Source organism: Triturus cristatus, chromosome 8, assembly GCF_964204655.1.
Source record: "Triturus cristatus chromosome 8, aTriCri1.1, whole genome shotgun sequence".
Classification (NCBI taxonomy): Eukaryota; Metazoa; Chordata; class Amphibia; order Caudata; family Salamandridae; genus Triturus; species Triturus cristatus.
In genome coordinates, this window is record NC_140591.1 from 16,675,420 (window position 1) to 16,696,918 (window position 21,499).

Genomic DNA, 21,499 nt, shown 5'->3' on the forward strand with positions numbered 1-21,499 from the left:
GCCCTAGGGGGGCTGTAAGCGCTTCTGTGTGATCGAGGGAAGATGCCCCCCCTTACTTGTGTTGTAGATGCTCCTCTGGTGGTCCACTGGCTCTTATCTTAGTCTTGGGGTCCCCTCATGGTGCGATCTGATACTTTTCCACTGAATTATCAGTTTATTCGCTGCTGTCCATGTTGTCACCCCTTTCCTGTGGTCTTTGACTGGATTTAGCACCAAGATAGTGCCTGGACCGGGACAGTCTGTGTTTAAGAAACACAAAACACACATACACATGCTAATCCCTCCTCTTGGCAGCCCCTTGACGTGTGGTGTCCTTGTTAACCCTTGTCTGCCCAGCCCCTGTCATGCCTCTTTCCTTCCACGACCCAGAGGCCCCCAGGTGTCCTGCCCTGCCCTTCCTCCGTCACAACCAGTGCACCCACGTCCCCTCCAAGGTTGGGCTCCTGACACAGCCATCAGTAGGACCCTTCACAAGAGCCCTGCCCTATGGAAATATGGGGGTTCCTAAAACTTATGAACTAGAATCATGTGCGCAATGCAGCGCGAACCCCAACCAGTATTCGGGTGCCTCCATATGTGTTTTCGGTAAGAGCATCCAGACACGTCACACTGCACCCACCCTTAGAACACGTGAGACCGGTCTATTGGCTTTAGCTCTGCTCAATAACACTGATTTTTATTCAATATCAGGTGACAGTTTTTTAAACCTCACACCTGTTCCTGAGGTCCCTCCTTCAACATGTCTCAGACACTCTCACCCCCTCTCCGTCACTGCCCTGTCTCTTTCTCTTTCTGCGTGTGCTCCTTTCATCCGCTCCCCCCCCCCCCCCCCCACCCCTCTCATTACACAAATGGGCGCTAGCATGTATTTCACACTAAGGCATGGCGCAGAATGCCCAAACCAGCATTTCTCAGACAAATGCATACTGTCCTGTCTTTTTGGGGCATGCCACGCAATGTCTGAGAAGGAAATGATGCCAATGTTGCCCAGGCCTAACCTCGGCCGCACACTTTCCTGTATTCTATGTTCTCTGGGATTTCTTCAAAGTCTAATATAGGTAGGTGTTTTCTCATCAAAAAGTATTTTTATTTGATGCAATGTTTGTGTGGACTCTGCAGCCCGATCAGCTAAAGGGTGATTGAAAGGGTAAAATGTTCACTTGTAACTCCTTTTAAGTCGTGTCAATGACCCTGGGGTTCAGACCCAAAGGGCGTCCCCCATTAAGGTGACGGAAGTAACAGGGTAGTAGGAGAAGAAAGCAGAAGAAAGGGAAATAAAGGAGCCAAAAAAAGAAACTTGTGGGCAGAAGAAATGATGGGGGACAAGAAGATACGGGGGTCCACCTATCAAATTGATTACAAAAAATACTGAACATTATTATCCAACTAACTTGCCTCTCAAAGTACACGTTTGTGAAGAACTTTTACTAATAGAGAACTAATAAACGCAAAATCTACAAATACGTTGAGAGTCGGATTTCCTGCTCTGCAGTTGGGACTGTGGAGAGAAGTTGAACTCTGAGCACAAACTCATTGTAGATAAAACTGCAGCACAGGCACGGACAAAAATGAATCTCATGTTTATCTTGGAAACTAGAAATGTGATGCCACCCCTATGACACTGCTTACGTTGGAATACAGTTCTCAAGATATATCAAGACCCTCGTCACTTCCGGCCAAAACATGACCCTAGGTGCATTCAGCGGGAGAAAAACAACCACATGGACCCTGGCAGATGGGACCTCACGCGTGATGCGCACTAACCCCACTCACGTGTTCTTCCTCCCATAACCACCATTAATCTGGCGTCAGTTTAACTGGACTCTCCGAGCTTCCTATGGAATGAAGGGCTGAAGGAGGGATCATATCCCTTAATGTCCCTTTAGACCATCAGGTTGAGCCAAGTTTATCGGCGCTTGCTTCAGAACGACTCACTGACCAGTCTACAGTTCATCCTTGAGACCTTTCTTAAGGAATCGTGGCCTCGGATGACGCAAACCACCACGAACAACCACAAAACTCTACCAAATCGCACTCTTCTTGCCGTTTGGTAAAATGTCAACCAATGTCTTTAATCCACCTCTAATGGAGGAGAGATTTCCTTAACATGCCAAAGAACGCTGCAAAAGCATCTCAAGCGTTGACTTTCTTAACAATCTTTGTTATGGCAGAATATCCACAGCAGAAATGTCGTGTCCCATTGTTATTTGGGCTTAAATATCAGCTACCAAAGATCTCTCTATTGAGTGTAGATTCTCTGTTGTACACTCCGCCGTGGCGATATTGGACCATGGATTGCCCCTCGGCTGCAAGGGCATGGTGGGACTGCCAAGGCTTTGATGCCATGATTGAGCGCATGCGATCCACTACACAGAGGCAACGAGACCCGTAGAGAACAGTGTCGCCATCGTAACTTCAAACATCCTTCCTCTTGGTTGTACCGTCTCGGTAGACCAGCTACTCATCTCTGAACGCAGGTCACTTTCGGAGAAGCAAAATCCAAGTCTTGAGTAAAATAATGGTGATCACCTTGAGATGGATCACGCCTTCTGAAAGACTGCCACCTTCAAACACTGGTGCCATACGGGGAACAACCTTTACAACGCAACTTTTACAACGCACTACACTTACAACGCATTTTTTACAACGCACAATCCATTACAACGCATGACATTACAACGCATGACACTACAACGCATTTTTAAAAACTACCTTTACAACGCATTCCATTACAACGCATACTACCATTACAACGCATACCATTACAACGCATAATATTAAACTACACTATCCAACACTTTCCCTACTGTTGCACCCCCTGGAGTTAGAATAGTAATTTTTACCCCTATACTATCCAACACTTTCCCTACTGTTGCACCCCCTGGAGTTAGAATAGTAATTTTTACCCCTATACTATCCAACACTTACCCTACTGTTGCACCCCCTGGAGTTAGAATAGTAATTTTAACCCCTATACTATCCAACACTTTCCCTACTGTTGCACCCCCTGGAGTTAGAATAGTAATTTTTACCCCTATACTATCCAACACTTACCCTACTGTTGCACCCCCTGGAGTTAGAATAGTAATTTTAACCCCTATACTATCCAACACTTTCCCTACTGTTGCACCCCCTGGAGTTAGAATAGTAATTTTTACCCCTATACTATCCAACACTTACCCTACTGTTGCACCCCCTGGAGTTAGAAAAGTAATTTTTACCCCTATACTATCTAATACTTACCTTAAATGCAATTTAATATTATGCGTTGTAATGGTATGCGTTGTAATGGTAGTATGCGTTGTAATGGAATGCGTTGTAAAGGTAGTTTTTAAAAATGCGTTGTAGTGTCATGCGTTGTAATGGATTGTGCGTTGTAAAAAATGCGTTGTAAGTGCATGCATTGTAAAAGTGTGCGTTGTAACGACATACATCCGTGCCATACTCACTGAACACAACCAACATCTTAGAATCTGAACCAAAACTGGCAAAGATGAAACTTTATGGACCCTGCTAATGAATCTTTGGAAGAATTGAGAATTTTTAATAATCAAAAAAATACTGTGAACTCTTGGATTGAGGATGAAGTGCAGATGCCAACATGGAGATAGATCTCAACTGGCCACAGCTGGTGGTGGTCCTGTAGAAATTGCATTTAGTTTCAGAGAATCTCTTTAACTCTAACCTGTGGTTAAGCGGCCTATCAATGCATAAACAATCTTTGACTTTATGGTCTTTCCCTGTCCTCTTTTGGTCTATGCTCAGAACATATCAATACTTCTTTTACTTCTTCTGCTGCCCACAGCACACTTGATCACACCATTCTCTTCATAGTTAATCCGCTCTGTATCCCATTTCACTTTGTTGCTAATCCTTTACCTCATTGTTGCATGGTCTTGCATTAGTCTATTCACTTTTTTCTCTCTTTCACTTTCTCTTTGTTTCCTGAAAAACATTGACAATTACCCAACAAAAACCCAAGGATCGCCTCTCTTGTTCCACCTTTTTCTCTATTTCACTGTCCCTGTCGATCTTCTCTCTTTCCTCTCACTCCTTCTCTTTTTATTTTTCCTGTTCCTTTATCTCTCCTCATCTTCCATCATCATCTTTCTTCATCCTCTCTTCATATCCCTGATATCACCCCTTCTTTTATATATGTCCTGAGGTGGGAGCTCGAACCTGAGGCCAGACACCAGTTGGATGATGATGAACAGGTTCTGTAGTGACAATCATTCTCAATTATATTTCTATAATTCCCTACTGAAATTTGCAGAGGTGATCTTTGCAACTTTTCCACTTGTGCCACCTCCCTGAGATGGCTGAAGTTTTGTTTACCCTTGTGTCACATCCCTGAGAGGGCTAAGGTTTTATTTACCTCTTGTGTCATGTCCCTGAAAGAGATCAGGTTTAGTTACCTTTGCGTCACATCCCTGAGAAGGCTGATGCTTTATTTATCCCGTGTCATGTCCCTGAAACATTTGAGGTTTTATTTACCCCTTGTGTCACATTCCTTTTTTTTTGTTTGGTATTTTTAAACAAAAAAGTGAAGGATAGTAAACAGTACAGTAGTTAAGCAAAATATAACAGGTTAAACAGAGTACAAAGTTAATAACCCTGTTTGAATGAGGAATCCTTGAGGAACATGAAAATATGAAATACAAATCTAGTGTTAAACGGAATGAACCAATAATGATTATTTATGTTTAATGTATTTTTTACAAAAAGGGGGAGAGAGAGAAAGGGATTGATTACAAAGAAGAAACAAAAGAGAGAAAGAGAAAAAGAAGAAAAACAAAAAGTAAAACCATGAGTTTTAGGTAGATGACCAGTGTGAAGATAGAAAATTGATAAAAGGTAACCAAAGTAGATTGAATTTAATTTTTTGAGATGGTGAAAAAGAAGAAACGGTAGATATTCTATGTCCGTCACAAATAAGGTTCTACCAAGCCAAAGTACATAATTTAGAGTTGTCTTTCCAACAAGTTAGTATAACTTTGAAAGAAAGAGCAATAAAAAGGTCAAGTAAAACAGGTTTTGAAGATAGATGATCAAAATCAGCAGATCAAATACCAAGAAAAATATTTTGGATCAATAATAGAAGATTACATTTAAAAATCATTAAACATTTTGACCAAATAGCTTTCCAAAATTGATTGACTTTAGGACAATAATAAAGTAGGTGAGTCAAAGTACCAACAGAGGAGAGACATGACCAGCATAAGGGATAGGCAGAGGAGTCAATTTTATGAAGGAAAGAGGGAGTAATAACAGCCTTATTGAATGCAATAAGAAAGATTGTGTAATATTGGCAGCTTTAGAGAGACCAAACATTTTACGCTATAATAGATCCCACTGATGGATAAATAATGATTGAGATAGATCTTTCTCCCATGAAAGTTTGATAGTGGATTTATTCCTCGTAGTGATGGGGGGAGGACAGAGACTTATATGTGAAGGAAGCTCTGGGGATGAAATCATTAGCAATATTGTATAACGGTGTCATCAGGTTGAATGGAGTCGGGAAATCGTACACCACCATCAGCCTTTGGTCGGGTTAGCCTAAACAAAGCAATACGAACAAGTTTGTTATTCCAAAGAACTTTAGTACAAATAGAAATGATTTGGGAAAAATAAAAATTAGGAATTTTGAAGGTTAACATAGAAAGCATAAAAGGAACATGAGGGAGAATCATCATTTTAATGGTGTCTAATCTACCCCACCAGGATAAAAATAGATCTGGAAGATAGTAATTTTTGGAGTTTAAGTATTAAGGCGGTAAAATTCTGGGCTAGTGTATCAGGTATGGTGGGGGAGAATCATACCTCCAGGTATTTAATCTTATGGGGACACCATGTAAAGTTAGTCTTTTCAAACATATAGCGATAACATGAGAAATTTAGTGGTAAAGTCTCGGTGTTAGCAAAATTTATCTTGTAACCAGAGCTATTGGAATATAAAACAATCTCTTGTTCAAAAGGATCCAGGGAAGTTGAGGGATTAGACATATAGATAAGAATGTCATCTACATAAGCAGAGAGTTTGATTTCTCTGGAATTGAATTTTAAACCAGTTATATACGGGTTACATTTCATACGCTCAAGAAAGGGTTCTAAACAGAGAAGAAAAAGTAGAGAGAGGGGACAACCTTGTCTAGTGCCTCTATGTAGCTTAAAATAGGGAGAGGAATGACCATTAACAAACACATATAACAGTTTGATAAAAGAAATACATTCATGGCCAAAACCAAACCAACGAAGAGTAAAAAACATAAATTGCCAACTTAAATGATCAAAAGCTTTTTCAGCATCAAGCCGCAAGGCTGCTAGGGGAGAGGAATATTTTTTCACAAAGGCAAGAATGTTGGAGAACATTCAGAAAATATTGGATGCAAGCCTGCCCTTAATAAAATCAGCCTGGTCAGGTTTAATAGGATGGGGGGATTATGTTCTTCAAACGAGTTGCCAAACTTTTTGCAACATTTTTACAATCGTAATTGATTAGTGAAATGGGCTGGTAATTTTTACAAAGGGTAGAGTCTTTATATGGCTTGGGGTAATGACATTAAGGGCTTCCAGGAAAGAGCCACTGGCTTTAGATCTAGACAAAAATGAATTAAAAATTTCAAGTAATTTGGGAGTAAAAATAGAGGAAAGAAACGAAAGAAGTTCAACGGAAAAACCGTCAGGGCCAGGAGCCTTAGCTTTTTTAAAAGACTTAAGAGCATCAGAAATTCCCTGAAGAAAAATATCTTTTTTCAAGGGGTAATAGAGTATCAGGAATGGAGGGAGGGAGGGAGGGAGGGTTGGGGAGTCCCTGGAAAAAAGATTTGATATCACATTCGGAAGGGGTTGTGTCTTCTGTATATAATAGTTCATAATAGGACTGAAAGGCGTTTACAATATCAGAATCAGAGGACAGCATCTTGTTACTATGTTCACAACGAATAGGACCAATAGGTTTTCATTCCAATATGATTTTTAAATAATTTTCTAACATTTTACCAGCCTTATTTTGGCCTTCATGGTATTTGGACTTAATTTTTCAGGAGGACATTGCAAGCGTCGACCGTAGCAATCTTATTCAAGGCAGACTTGCTTTAATCAGATCCTGTAAACTCGAGGAGGATTTTGAGGTGAAGTAGGTATGCTCGAGAGCCTTTACATGTTGAAGAGTTGAGAGGTAGTTAGCATTCAATGCTTTTTTCTTTCCTCCGAGTAGGCAATAGTGAAGGCCCTGAAGGAAGCTCTAAAAGCATCCCAGTTATTGTGAACAGAGGTATCTTCAGACTGATTCATTTGAAAAAATTCATTAATAAAAGAAGTTGCGTCCAAAATAAAGGTTTGGTTTGACATCAAAGTATAATTAAAACGCCAACGGCCCTGTTTAAAGCTGTTGAGGGACATATCAAAGGAAGACAAAACAGGAACTTGATCGGAAATTAAAATAGAACCGATTTCAGATGATTAAATTGAAGGGAGTAGTGATTTGAAAACCAAAATATAATCAATACGAGACATAGTGTGATGTACAGTGAAAAAAAATGTGAATTCACATACATCAGTTTTACAAGTTTTCCATACATCAAAGAATAGATGAGACGAAATGGCAGATTGAAAAGCTTAGTGAGACTTGTCAGGTTTAAATTTACACTTATACTTTCTATCAGAGAACTGCTCTAACCAATCATTAAAGTCAATGGCAAGAATGATTTTGGGATTAGAAATAGAGGAAAGTTTTAATTTAATATTATGCCAAAATTCAGGGTCAGATTTAATAGGGCAATAAATAGTGAGAAAGGTGACTTGCTTTTGAAATATAATAGCGTCAACCAAAACCAATTGTCCATTCGCATCAAATTTAGTTGATAAAATTTGAATATTCAGTGACTTGTGGAATAGAATGGCCACACCACGATTAACAGCAGGAGAAAAAAAGGACCTGATTAACCCATTGACGTTTAAGTTTAAATGATTCAACATCATTAGAATGTGTATACTGTAAAAAAGCAACATGTGTATTAAGTTGATGAGAAAGTACCTTTTAAACGCTTTACGGGTTGACCCAGAGCATGGGCATTCCACGAGACAATATTAAACATGTTGTGGGGTGAGGGAAAGTATATGTGAGCAGGCGCAATGGGCTGCAAGACCAATAAAAAGACAAAAAGACAAAATTTAACAACCATAAAATAATATACCAAGATAGTTATAAGAGGAACAAAAAATAAAGAAAGAAAACACTCCTGTAAGAATGAGATTTGTGAGAGGGGGAGATGAGAAAGAACAAAGTCAAGTACGAGAGAGAGAGGGGTGAGTGGAAAGAAATAGGATAGAGAGAAATTAGAGACAGATCAAGGATAAAGATCCAGATCTGAATTGAGACAGTAAAAAGGTAAGCAAAGGTCAGGTTAACTCTGAGAGCAAGAACGGCAACGGAGAAGAAAACAAAAATAAAATAAAAAATTGTACAAGTAGCATCAGATTAAGGGGAAACATAGAGACTGTTGAGTAAGGTAAGACATATCATGCGAAAAAATTAGGAATATCAGTATCATACAAAGGAAAAGAAAATACAAGAAAGCAAACATAAAAAGGAGATTAGTCATAGATATAAAGAAATATATAATCGGAGCAGAAGTCAAAACATACTGTGAGAGAACTTAGGTATATTTGAAAGTAACAAGCATTAGTCTCCATGTTATGATTTGTAATACTACGCAGAAAAGTATTCAGTTTAGCCGGGTCATCAAAATAAGGTGAGGTGCCTTCATGGGTCATTTTACAAAGGCATGGATATAGAATGCCATATTGAATGTTCAAGTGTCTCATCTGGGGACGAAGAGCAAGGAATTATTTTCGATGAGCAATGGTTGCATTTGAAACATCCTGTGAAATAAAAAGGTTATGGCCAGACCAAATAAGACAACGTTTATCTTTGACAGCCTTCAGGACACGCATCAAGTCAGGGAATTCCAAAAAGAGCATTATGATGCCGCATGGTTTAATTGAATGAAATTGATGATGGCCCAAACGATGTGCACGCTGAATGTTGAGAGGCAGTGAAGATTGAAGATCCGGGAGGTCAGTAAGAAATTTCTTCAAGAAGGTCAGAAGGTCAGAGCCCTCAATGTTCTCAGGAAAGCCATAAAGACAAAGATTGTTCTGTCTATTTCAATTTTTGAGGTCTTCGGTGTGTAGTTTAAGCTTTTGGATTTCTTGTTCTAACATAAGTATCTTGGTAATTATATCTTGAACATCCCCCACACGTTGTTCTAACTCCGACATCTTCCCCTCCATACCAATCCATCAATCCTGAATTTGTTGCACTTTTTCATTATTTGTGTACATAAATGGTTGAAGACCACGTACCTCATCTAAGATAGAGTCTAAGACAGGATTCTGGGAGGACAAAATAGGAGAAGGAGGCTCGTTTTTCGCTCTCTTTTGTTTTGTTCCTGAGGAAGACGGTTTGGAAGATGTATGCAAATCACTGGCCATCTTGCTATAATGAGTTGGATGTCGTGTAAGGATTTGAGAGGAACGAATACAGCCCATACACTAGAGAGGATATTGACAGCTCATTGTTGACACACTTGTCAAGAGCTCCTAGACATCACAGAGAAGGACCACAGTGGACTACCAACAATAGGAACATGGAGGAAGCAGACCCAGGCTGCACATAGTCAACGTCACTTGTAGGCAGACATGTTAGGGAATTACTCCTTCACTGAGGAGACATCAAACGGTTAGAGGGTGCCAAATCACCACTACTTTAGCCAGAACAAAACTGTGTGAAAAAAACCCACTAGTTCAGCGATGCAAAAAAACAGTCAAAGTGAATAAGCAGAGAAAAAAAACATATATATTGAATTATTGCGAGCAACGCAACCTGAAATGGCAGCCACTCGCGTCTAGATGAGGAGAATCACCGCTGCGGCACACGGGTCACAGACTGCACCTGCATGTTTCAAAACTGCATGCGGAGTCACCGCCGATGGTGCAGAGCCGAGGACCGCATCCAGAATTAGCAGGTACAGCATTGGAGAGGCCACAGAAATGAAAAAGCTCCACATCCATTCCGGAGCTCAAAGGAACGCCGCCATCTTGCGCCAGCATCGAAGCCACGCCCCTCTTATGTCATACTCCTGAGATGGTTGAGGTTTTATTTACTCCTTATGTCTATTCTTTGAGAGGGCTTAGGTTTTATCTACCCCTGTGTCACATCCCTGAGAAGGCTGATGTTTTATTTACCCCTTGTGTCACGTCCCTTAGAGGGCTGAGGTTTTATTTATCCGGTGTCATGTCCCTGACAGGGCTGAGGTTTTATTTACCCCTTGTGTCACATCCCTGCCAGGGCTGAGGTTTTATGTATCCGGTATCATGTCCCTGACAGGGCTGAGGTTTTATTTACCCCTTGTGTCACATCCCTGACAGGGCTGAGGTTTTACTTACCCCTTGTGTCACGTCCCTGAGAGGGCTGAGGTTTTATCTACCCCTGTGTCACGTCCCAGAGAGGGCTGGGGTTTTATTTACCCTTGTGTCACGTCCCTGAGAGGGCTGAGGTTTTATTTACCCTTGTGTCACGTCCCTGAGAGGGCTGAGGTTTTATTTACCCCTTGTGTCACATCCCTGAGAGGGCTCAGGTTTTATTTACTCCTTATCCTCTCAGTGGTGACCTTTCTCTCCTCCCTGCAGTCCTTCGGCTTTAACCTGATGGCTCGCTCCAACTACCACTGGCAGCTGTCCTTCACGCGGGCGGAGCGAGTGCTCTTGGAGGGCATCGATGAGGATGGGGGCTGTCGGCTCAAGTGCTTCCGGGTCATTCGCCAGCTGAAAGAGGACTTCTGGTGCCCTGGCTGCAAGCCGGTCATCACTGCCTATCACATCCAGGTGAGTGGGAGGCTTCGGAATTCAGGGCATGTGGGTACCAGGGGGGTATGGGGAGCAGCTATGGGAGAATGCGAAGCTCTTGTTCGTACTAGAGGGGGTTAATCCAAATCACATGTTTAATATTGCCCAGCCATGTACCTGCTAAATGGTCCCTAATCAGCTGTGTTCATTTGGACCGGTGTCTCACCTGCTGGCTGGACTCCACTGTCACGTGTGACATTGTACCCGACCATACCTGTCATCTGACAAGCTCACATGCAGTTAATCCATTACCATGAATGCCCTCATGGACATTGTCACATTCTCTGTATACTGGCACCTGTCTAGACCCCATCACATAGGTCAGAAGAAGTCACCGTAAACCAAGGTTTTAAAGTATTTATACCCATGTATATTTACATTACCACGCACAAACATTGAAACTCAAGTTCACCACTAAACCAATCAAATTAAACAGTTAAAAAGCCAGCTGAGTGATGACTGGATGTCGCGCACCAAACCACAAAAGAAAAAGATGTGCCTGTACCAGGAGCTCAGTGCCCAGAACCAGACCCTCTACAGGATACAGACAGACACAAGGGCTCATCACACATGGAAATCCTGTGGCCCTCAGTCACAGGGACTCTTAACTCTAGACATGTTGTTGCAGCCTGCAGACCCCCTAAGATAAAAGGGGCTGAGCTAGCCCCTGCTGCTTGGTTTCATGCCTCCTCTCGGGGAAATGACCTCACATAAACAGCCTTCTCTCTCCCTTGCCCCTGTTTGTTCCTATGTGAAGGGCTGGAGGTGAAGCGTGCATCCTGTAAGAATGCCACCCAGCTTGAAGACATCGGCCCAACATGCTCAGATGTGCCCAGAGGCCAGGGTCTCCACAGTGCCCCCAGAAGGGATTGATTCATCCACTGAAGTCATTAGGATACCTGGGGCCATATTTATTAGAATGTTGGCGCAGGGCAGCGCAGCAAGTTACCTTGCTGCGCTGCCCTAGTACACAGGGAAGGGTAGGAATGCGCTGCATTTATCCAATATGGTGCATTTTTGTCAGTTTCCCCTGCAGTTGCGCCATTTCGGCAGCCTAGCGCCATCGCAGGCCCCCTTGCACCATGGTGCAAGAGTGCCTGTGTTGTTGGCAGAAGTGTTTTTGTGCAGGAAGGGGCGCCTTCCTGCAGAAAAACAATTCATAGAGGCGTTTTCCTCTTTCTATGTGTGCTGCAGGATCCAGTACAAATAGAGGAGAAAAAGGGGAAAAATAAAGGTATTTCTCCTCTTTATGCCTCTCATGGGGAGGTGAATCTTTTTGGCGCATTCCCAGGTTTTCCAGGTTTTGTAAATCTGGTAATGTGTCAAAAAACATGAGATTTGCGTGGGAATACCCACTGTAATACCCATGGAATGTCTCCCTTGCACAGTAAGGCTTCATAAATATGACTGAGAAGTTTGTGTCGTGCACGTACCACGTTGCATGATGCAAGCATGACACAAAGCCTTCATAAATATGACCTCGAAGTTTTGAAAATGTCGCATCCTAGAGAGCAAGGCTAGTAGGACTGATTCCGTCCTGTCACTTCCTACAGCCAGTCATCCATTCCATGTACCCAGGGAAGATCCGGTGTTTAAGGTGGATGTGGCCCCTAGATGCTGAGCAGGCCAAGCTCTCTTGTGCTGCTTCACCGCTCACCCTACTCCCTGTTTATCAGACTACTTTCTCCTGCTTTTGTTGGCTGGAGCAGGCTGACCCTACCAACTCATTCCAAGAGCGCCGGTAACATTGAGCTAGCCCCATAGCTGCGACGGCCATCGTGTGTTGTACAGTAAGCCGTGGTGGTTTATAAACACACGTAGGCTGCTGCTGAGCTAACATTGGGCAGACTCGACATGTTCAGATATTCCATCATTGTTCATCCATATGAGCATCTTAAACTGAGAGGAGCCAGATTCAACCCTTCATCCCCTAAAATGTTTTTCCTTCTTGTCTCCTGCAGACGCTGCTGCTTTGGACTTGCGAGAAGTACCCACGTGCAAAGGACTGGAAGAACTTCAAGAAGTGCTTCCTGCGCTTGTTCATGAAGCTGCGCAAGTGTGTGAGCCAACACTTTCTGAAGCACTACTTTGTCAGAGGCACCAACTTGCTGAAGTACACAAACACCACAGACTTGGACCACATGGTCCTCAAGATGGACGGATTCATAAAGAACCCGGCAAAATACATCCGATGAGTGTCATCAGGTCCACTCCTTCGAATATTTGAAATATTGTTGCAAGAACTCACTGTGACTTTGGCCAGTTAGTCTATCCACGCCGCAAGCCAATGGGACCTCATGCTGCTGGTGCCCTCTAGAGTTCGGTTTAATGGCCATCGGCATCATTATTGAACATCATTAGGCCGTGCACACCGAAATCTAACATTGCAGATCCTAGAAAGTGGCACCCAAAACTTCAGTGTTGCTACCTCAGAAATGTACCTTATGTGACGAGAGGTGGCAGCAAACTGAACACGACTCAACTCTGCAAAACTTCAAAAGATGGTACCACAATCAAAGACGGAAATGTTAGGTCTTCAGATCTACCTATTGAGATCTACAAACTCCGTTGCCGTGCCACAAATGTCAGTACAACCACCTCCCACTCAAACTGTGCACCACAGAAAAACTATCAGCATTCGTATGATGCCCTCCAACCTTAGGCATCGACTGTCTGTGGTATACAGTTATAGATTCGAGTACAGTAGAAACATCTCCAACGTTACATCCTAACTCTTAGTCACCCGGAAGACTCCAAACCTAGAACATCAGACTATCAGTAAGAAACACAGCAAGAAACACAGCCAGCAGCTACTCCTGCAAAGTACAATCACTTCTAACCTGGCTAACACTACAGACCTCAAAAATTGAACAATAAAAACATCACTAGCCCAATGTCAGGCCTTATGCGTAAACTAGTCAGAGTTAAAAGTCCACCACTACAGATGCAAGAGGTGTGGTCTAATCACCTCCAATTACAAGTCATGACTGCTGAGCCAACAGCCCACCACCCCCAACAGCCTACCACCCCTGAACAGCCTACCATGGCCAACAACCTACCACTGCCAATAGCCTGCCACCCCAGATTCTCGAAACAACAGTATGATCACCTCTAATGACTGCCTACCCGTGGACTGTAGTTGCAGACCCCAAAAAATATGATCCCAAATCTTAGTAGAATGATGCTAGTCCTGATGCAATATCTACTGACAAGCTGCAGTCGTCATTGTAGACACCAGACTTGCCGTGCAGTCACAATACCGCAGATCGAGGAACTGCAGTACGATCATCTCTTACCTTAACGTTTGACTTCTGAACAACCCTCAACTACCACAGATCCTTGAAAAAGTTACAACATTATGCTTTCAGTACTGGACCAATGGCCACCACTGCAGATCCACAAATAAAGCCACCATGAACCGCGTCGTAACCATACCAGTCCTGAAGTTATGTCGTCTGAAAACCATGCACGATTGCAGACCCGGGACTTTATGTGCAGTCGCAGAAGACCTTATGCTTCATCTCCTGAGAGCCAACAATTCACCAGTGCAATCCTCCAAAACATTCATACAATTAGAAGAGACTTAGGCTTATTTGCTGTTGAACAACATCCCAAAATTACATCAAATAAAAATGCACTTTAACGAGAACCACCGTAGGACCACTTCAGACCTTTTACTGAAAGGACCCGCTGTACACCATTGCAGACCTCCAAATATGCATTCAAGAGCTTTAGTAGGACCATGTGTGACATTAAGCTATAGTCACTGAGAGCCAGACAGACCCAGAAGATTTAACTCCAGAAACCTCTGCATGGCAAGAGACCTTAAACTAAATCTGTCAGGAGCCAATGGTCTAGCATTCCACGTCTAGGAATCGAAGAATTATTAACATGAACTTTGAACTGTATGTACTGAACAACAGCATCCTACACACAAATCAAGAGAAAGACAGCATGGCCACTACCAACCTCATGGTTTTAGCAGCCATATTCACTTGACGCCTCTAAAATCCAACAGTCCACTGCTGCAGACCTAATCTTCAAGGTGACCAGTGCAAACTAGAAACACTGAGTGATAAATGATTCTCTCATTGGACATTCAATACAACCCCTTCGGACCTCAGGCTGTGTTTGCTGAAAAACAGCAAAGACCTCTTGTAGGCCCAAGTGCCACCTTCTAAGGCGACCTCCTGATGCAAGGTCAATATGGACAAAGCCTCCTGTTCTGATCTTCTCATGCACAAATCATTGATTTCAGACAGGTTAGTCAATTTAGTTCAATGAAATAAAAAACAAGGCTACAGTACCCATAATGCTTAGGTTATCACATGCATTTCCTGGGCTGGAAAGAGCGTCTGTAATGAGCTGAAGAGAAGAGGCCATCCTAGCACCTTCTGCTCTGTCAGCTGAACTGTAGCCTCTCCAAGACTACATACCTTGAAATTGGATCTTAAATAAACTCAGACTGACCCCTTCAGACAGACGCCAGTGGATCCTGCCAAGAGCCAACAACTTCACAAGTGCAAACTCTACCAGCTTGCCAACAGGCGATCTCCATCGGCACGTTAGACATTGCATGATATCTACCTTAGAGCTGTCTGCTTCGTTTATGCACCAAGAGTGTAGAGGGAAAGAAGGCGACGAAAGGTGTAGAGCAAAACTCTGCAACCAAAAGTGTGGAGCTAAAGTCAGAACCAGGAGTGTGGAGCTAAAGTCTACGACCTAGACTGTAAAGCTAAAGAAAGCAACCAAAGGTGTATAGCTAAATAAAACAACCAAAGGTGTGTAGCTAAAGAAAGCAACCAACAGTGTAGAACTAAAGTCTGGTCCAAGAGTGTGGAGCTAAAGTCTACAACCAAGGGTGTTGAGCTAAAGAAAGCAACCAAAGGTGTATAGCTAAAGAACGCAACCAAAGGTGTAAAACGAAAGTTTGGACAAAGAGTGTGGAGCTAAAGTCTACGACCTAGAATGTAAAGCTAAAGAAAGCAACCAATGGTGTAGAACTAAAGTCTGGACGAAGAGTGTGGAGCTAAGGTCTACAACCAATGATGTATAGCTAAAGAAAGCAACCCAAAGTGTAGAACTTAAGTCTGGACCAAGACTGTTGAGCTAAAGTCTACAACCAGGGGTGTAGATCTACAGAAAGCAATCAAAGGTGTAGAACTAAAGTCTGGACTGAGATTGTGGAACTAGAGCCTCTGACCAAGGGTGTAGAGCTAAAGAAAGCAACCAAAGATGTAGAACTAAAGTCTGGACCAAGATTGTGGAGCTACAGTCTACAACCAAGTGTGTAGAGCTAAATAAAGCAGGCAAAGGTGTAGAACTAAATACTGGACCAAGATTGTGGAGATAAAGTCTGGACCAAGAGTGTGCAGCTAAAGTATATGACCAAGGGTGCAGACCAAGGGTGTAGAGTTAAAGTCTGCACCAAAATGTTTCGTGTTCAAGATTGATGTACAACCCAATCCACTGGTTCAGATCCAGTGCCTAAAAACTCTATTTAATGCATGTTGATTTTAAACATTTTGAAACCAGTCCTTCTTGGAGCATAGAAATCCCTGCTCTGTGTGGAGCACGTGAGCACATTCTGATTGGCTGCAAGGCTCAGCTGTAAGACCTCATTCAGCTGTGGATACCATCGCTCAAGGCCCATCAGAGCCTAAACTATATCAGCTGAAATGTAGATGCTCATCAGTGCTAGTCCGAAGGACAGGACCACTGTATTTACATCAGTTTTTATTGCTTGACCAGGGATTTTCATCAACTATCCTTTCTTATCCCTTCCCCAGCCATGTATTCCTCCCCCTCTTGAGCTGACCAGTATGAGCATTAAAGCCATGAAATAATGTCGGATTGAGAACATCCCATCCCCTTCCCTGTCCGTCCCCTTAGCCCCCCACAATCAGATCCTGAATGTGGACATATATTGATGTCTATACATCACAAACCTGCCTATAGACCAGCATACAATAATGTCAGTACTAGATCTGGTGTATCAAGTTGGCATATTCACATTACAAAGTTCCATCTCATGTACTCCAGTGTTTTAAGCATAGAGCAATCAATGTTCAAATCAAATGATTTTTAGTAACATTTCAAAGCTGAATTAATGCCCAGACCTCAGGGTTTCAAGGTCAGACACATAGCCATCAGACTCCACCCCCTGCCTGCCACTATAGCGCCTTGGGGCATTTACAAGTGACATTCGGGAATTGACTTCAGATGCCCCCAGACTTTTGGGACATGAGCACATTCTCCTACCCCAAGACAAATGATACATTCTTGACATCTACATTATAACAAACCCATGAATTGTACCCACCTTTATGTACAATAGTTTCTTAATCACAAACAAATTCAAAGGTTTGTTCACCAGCCCAAGAACATGGGGTTTACTTCCTCCCATCACAGATCTACTAGTGTTCACCAGCCTATGATGATGCCTTTATCAGAAGTAACTGATATGTGTTTTCACTCCAAGCCTTAACGTTATGCATCCGTGACCTTTGTATGTGTTAAAGTTCAATGCTGACGATATGGCCACTGTAATATCTCCTCAAAGGTGTGTAAATTTAGGGCAAGTCTAGTAATTAAGAAGTCCTATGATGACCCCCATCTCTTTCCATGCTTGCCCCATGACTTTCGGTGTGGTACATGCATACACCCATGTGTACAAATGATTGAGTAATAGGTGTTTTTACTTGTACTCATTTTCAAGGTTTCCTAGCAGAGTCCATCAGGTTTTGCACTCATCTTTTCATAAAGACAAAGTCAGTTGGATTTCCCAGGTCGCTTAGCAGTTCCCCTTGGCGCCATACATTATGAAGAGCAGATTCTTAGATATATTTTTATTTCAATTATAGATTATTAAGCTTCCTACATAAAAACAAATTAATTGTGTCTTTCAATTCATAATTTTATAAAGTTTTACAGAAAGTATTAAAAGTCTTAAAAAATTTGGGAGTGAGTTAAGTACAGGTCGATCTCAAGCATGTATCAATAATTGAATTGAAGAGCTCTCCAACGATCAACAGGCAATGGACCAGAGACTTAAACCGACATCACTTCATGCCGTGACCATATGTTCAACAGGATGAAGGAGATCACTCACATGGATAGCGCCACAACTGAGACCCTGGTAACCAGAGGCCCGTGTCTGATTCACTAGCATTCGACTGGCCCTCAAGTCTAGGAGCCATGCTTGACCTGGTGTGATTCGATTGCCATGATGTGCACTGACCTTCCAAAAAACTCATTGCCAGGCTCAAAAGGCTTCAGAACCCAGTAGCCAGAGTGTGTCTTCTCTTCCGTGAGCGACGCTCATCAAACCTGTGATTGAAGCACTCTACTGGATCCCTGTCAATGACAGAATCAAACTCAAGGACTGCAGCAACATTAAAAATGCACAAAGGGCAAGATGCCGTGTCTACATGTAGGAACTGGCCACTCGATACACCCCAACGAGAGTCAGTTACTCCTTCTCCGCCAGTAGGAACAGGCGAGGACTATTCACAAGAGCGAAACATGCAAGATCTCTGGGTGTACAAGGACGTGGTAGTCCGCCCCAACCTGAGATCCGAACATAATAACATGGAGTTTAGGAACCCTTTGAAACTGATTCATTCAAACTTTCCTGTAGCAATAGTCAGAATAGGAGAGTCTCAGTCACGGATCTTGAAACACGTTTCCTTAACTGTAATTGTGGGTTCTAACCTCCAGAAATTGCATTAATTCATGTTCTGTTACCCTCTGCCAGGAGACGCCAAGGTTAAATAAACACAAAAGTAAGTGTAATGCACTCCAGAGACACCAAGGGTAAATAAACACAAAAGAAAGTGTAACGCACTCCGGAGATGCCAAGGGTAAATAAACACAAAGAAAGTGTAACCCACTCTGGAGACATAAAGGGCAAATAAAGACAAAGTGTAGTGCACTCCGGAGATGACAAGGGTGAATAAGCACAAAGAAAGTGTAACAGACTCCAAAGACACCAAGGGTAAATAAACACAAAGAAAGTGTAATGCAGTCGGGAGATGCCAAGGGTAAATAAACACAAAGAAAGTGTAGTGCAATCCAGAGACGCCAAGGGTAAATAAATACAAAGAAAGTGTAACAGACTCCAGAGACACCAAAGGTAAATAAACACAAAGAAAGCGTAATGCATTCCGTTGAGTCCAAGGGTAAATAAACACAAAGAAAGTGTAATGCACTCCGAAGACACCAAGGGTAAATAAACACAAAGAAAGTGTATCACACTCCGGAGACACCAAGGGTAAATAAACACAAAGAAAGTGTAACACAGCCCGGAGACGCCAAGGGTAAATAAACACATAGAAAGTGTAACAGACTCTAGCCCCTTCAGTGCCCCGCCCTTTCCCCGCCCGCCCTGTGCCAGGCGTTAGATTAGCGGGCGGGGTCCATGACGAGATAGTCTCGTCATGAGCACAGCGCAACCGTGCTCCATGACGAGACTATCTCGTCATGGGCACTGAAGAGGCTAGAGACACCATGGGTAAATAAACACAAAGAAAGTGTAACAGCCCGGAGACGCCAAGGGTAAAAAAAAACAAAGAAAGTGTAATGCACTCTGGAGACGCCAAGGGTAAATAAACACAAAGAAAGTGTAATACACTCTGAAGACACCAAGGGTAAATAAACACAAAGAAAGTGTAACACACTCCGGAGACACCAAGGGTAAATAAACACAAAGAAAGTGTAACACTGTCTGGAGATGCCAAGGGTACATAAAGACAAACAAAGCGTAACGTACTCCGGAGACGCCAAGGGTAAATAAACACAAAGAATGTGTAACGCACTCCGAAAAAGCCAAGGGTAAAGAAACACAAAGAAAGTGTAACACATTCCTGAGACTCCAAGGGTAAATAAACACAAAGAAAGTGTAACACTCTCTGGAGATGCGAAGGGTAAATAAAGACAAACAAAGCGTAACGTACTCCAAAGACTCCAAGAGTAAATAAACACAAAGAAAGTGATACGCACTCTGGAGATGCCAAGGGTAAATAAAGACAAAGAGTAATGCACTCAGGAGACGACAAGGGTAAATAAACACAAAGAAAGTGTAACGCGCTCCGGAGACGCCAAGGGTAAATAAAGACAAAGAGTAATGCACGCCTGAGACGCCTAGGGTAAATAAAGACAACCAAAGTGTAATGCACTCGGCGGGGGCAGAGTTTCACATGTATTAAGATGCAGTTATCACCCCAGGAGGATACACATCCGAGATGAGTTGCTCTTGTTGGAACCTTCTGGCTTCTCAGGTGCGCCGTTGTGACTGCAAGCTCTGGCAAGGGCGCTTCGCGTAGGACTACACAGTAGATTATCTTGGGAAACTGGTTGTCTGCTTACTGCAACATGTCGGTTTAGTGTGATAACACCGACAAAATGTGTAGTAAAGTATGTGTAGGGCGAGGAAAGGGATTCCAAAGTTAAAACGAATGTGTAGGCACCCAGCAAACCTTACTGTATTTTAGGATGAACTGGTAAGTCAGAAGTAGAGCGTAGCGTGTGTGCAGGAGTATAATAGTGCTTGCCTTATGATGGACACAGGTCGATATGAGCCAAAGGACCTTTCCTCAGTAGCTCGAGATCTAAATATGTTGGTTAAGTCATAAAATGTGGTGAAGAAGCACATTCTGGATCACGTCCATCCCAGAGGTTAGGCACTTTGAAAGTCCCCAGGTATAAAGGGTTGCCGTAGTCAAGGTGTGAGTAAAGGATGGTTTGAACCAACACCCTCCGTCATGATTTAGGCAATGGCTGAAGGATGGGTAAAGCAACTGGGTGCAGCTGTGTAAACTTGTGCACAAGCAAATATACTGAATCAATGGCTGAATGAGCTGGACTGCAAAAAGTGAACCCCTACCTGCTGCTGGCAATGCCCTGCTGACCAGCTGCTTGAAGAAACATCAGCAACTAAACCCTCCAGTTGGACTGCGTTAGATTTAGTAAATTCCATCTCCCCTAAAGCGTGCTGAAGCCTTTGCTGACTCCAGACTCTTGTAGGGTCCTTTATCGATGCCCCAAATTGGCCCAGTGCTACACATTAGGTGATGCCCATATGGAGTGGTGGGCATCTGTGTTACTTGGTTTTCTGACCATCTTACTGGATTCACTGAAACCTGAGCTCCAGTCTACTGAGGTACCTAGCCTTGCACACATTGCACCTGGGAAGCCAGGGCACAGGGCAGCATAGCCACGCTTATGTATAGTAGTATTTTGTCAGGCAGCTCGTCTGCAGTGGCACAGTAAATGTTGGGGCATATTTACGAAGTTGCTGCGTTATTTTGCATGAATGGGATTGTGCAGAAATGTTCCATATTTACATAGATATGGAGCATTTCTACTCTCACTTTGCACTGGCGATCGGTTTGCTGCCTGGCGCCAATGCAGACATCCTTGCACCACAGTGTAAGGGGGCCTGCGTTACAGGCAGGATAGTTTCTGCGCAGAAAGGAACACCTTCCTGCACAAAAACAATGTTTAGAAACATTTTCCTCTTTCTCTTTGAACAGCAGAATGTGAAAATGGGAAATAAGAAGGTGAAATAAAGATATTTCTCCTCACTAGG

General features: G+C 42.9%; 1 protein-coding gene across 2 annotated transcripts in view; it reads left to right on the plus strand.

The window, feature by feature from the left end:
* Positions 1-19,314, plus strand: part of MAB21L3 (mab-21 like 3) — a 182,637-nt gene extending 163,323 nt beyond the window's left edge. For both annotated transcript variants that reach the window (XM_085620744.1, XM_085620745.1), the window contains 2 exons: positions 10,696-10,890; positions 12,873-19,314. In XM_085620744.1, the coding sequence (XP_085476870.1) occupies positions 10,696-10,890; positions 12,873-13,106 (429 nt within the window). In that variant the 3' untranslated portion in view covers positions 13,107-19,314. The remainder of the gene's footprint in view (positions 1-10,695; positions 10,891-12,872) is intronic.
* Positions 19,315-21,499: the final 2,185 nt, after the last annotated feature.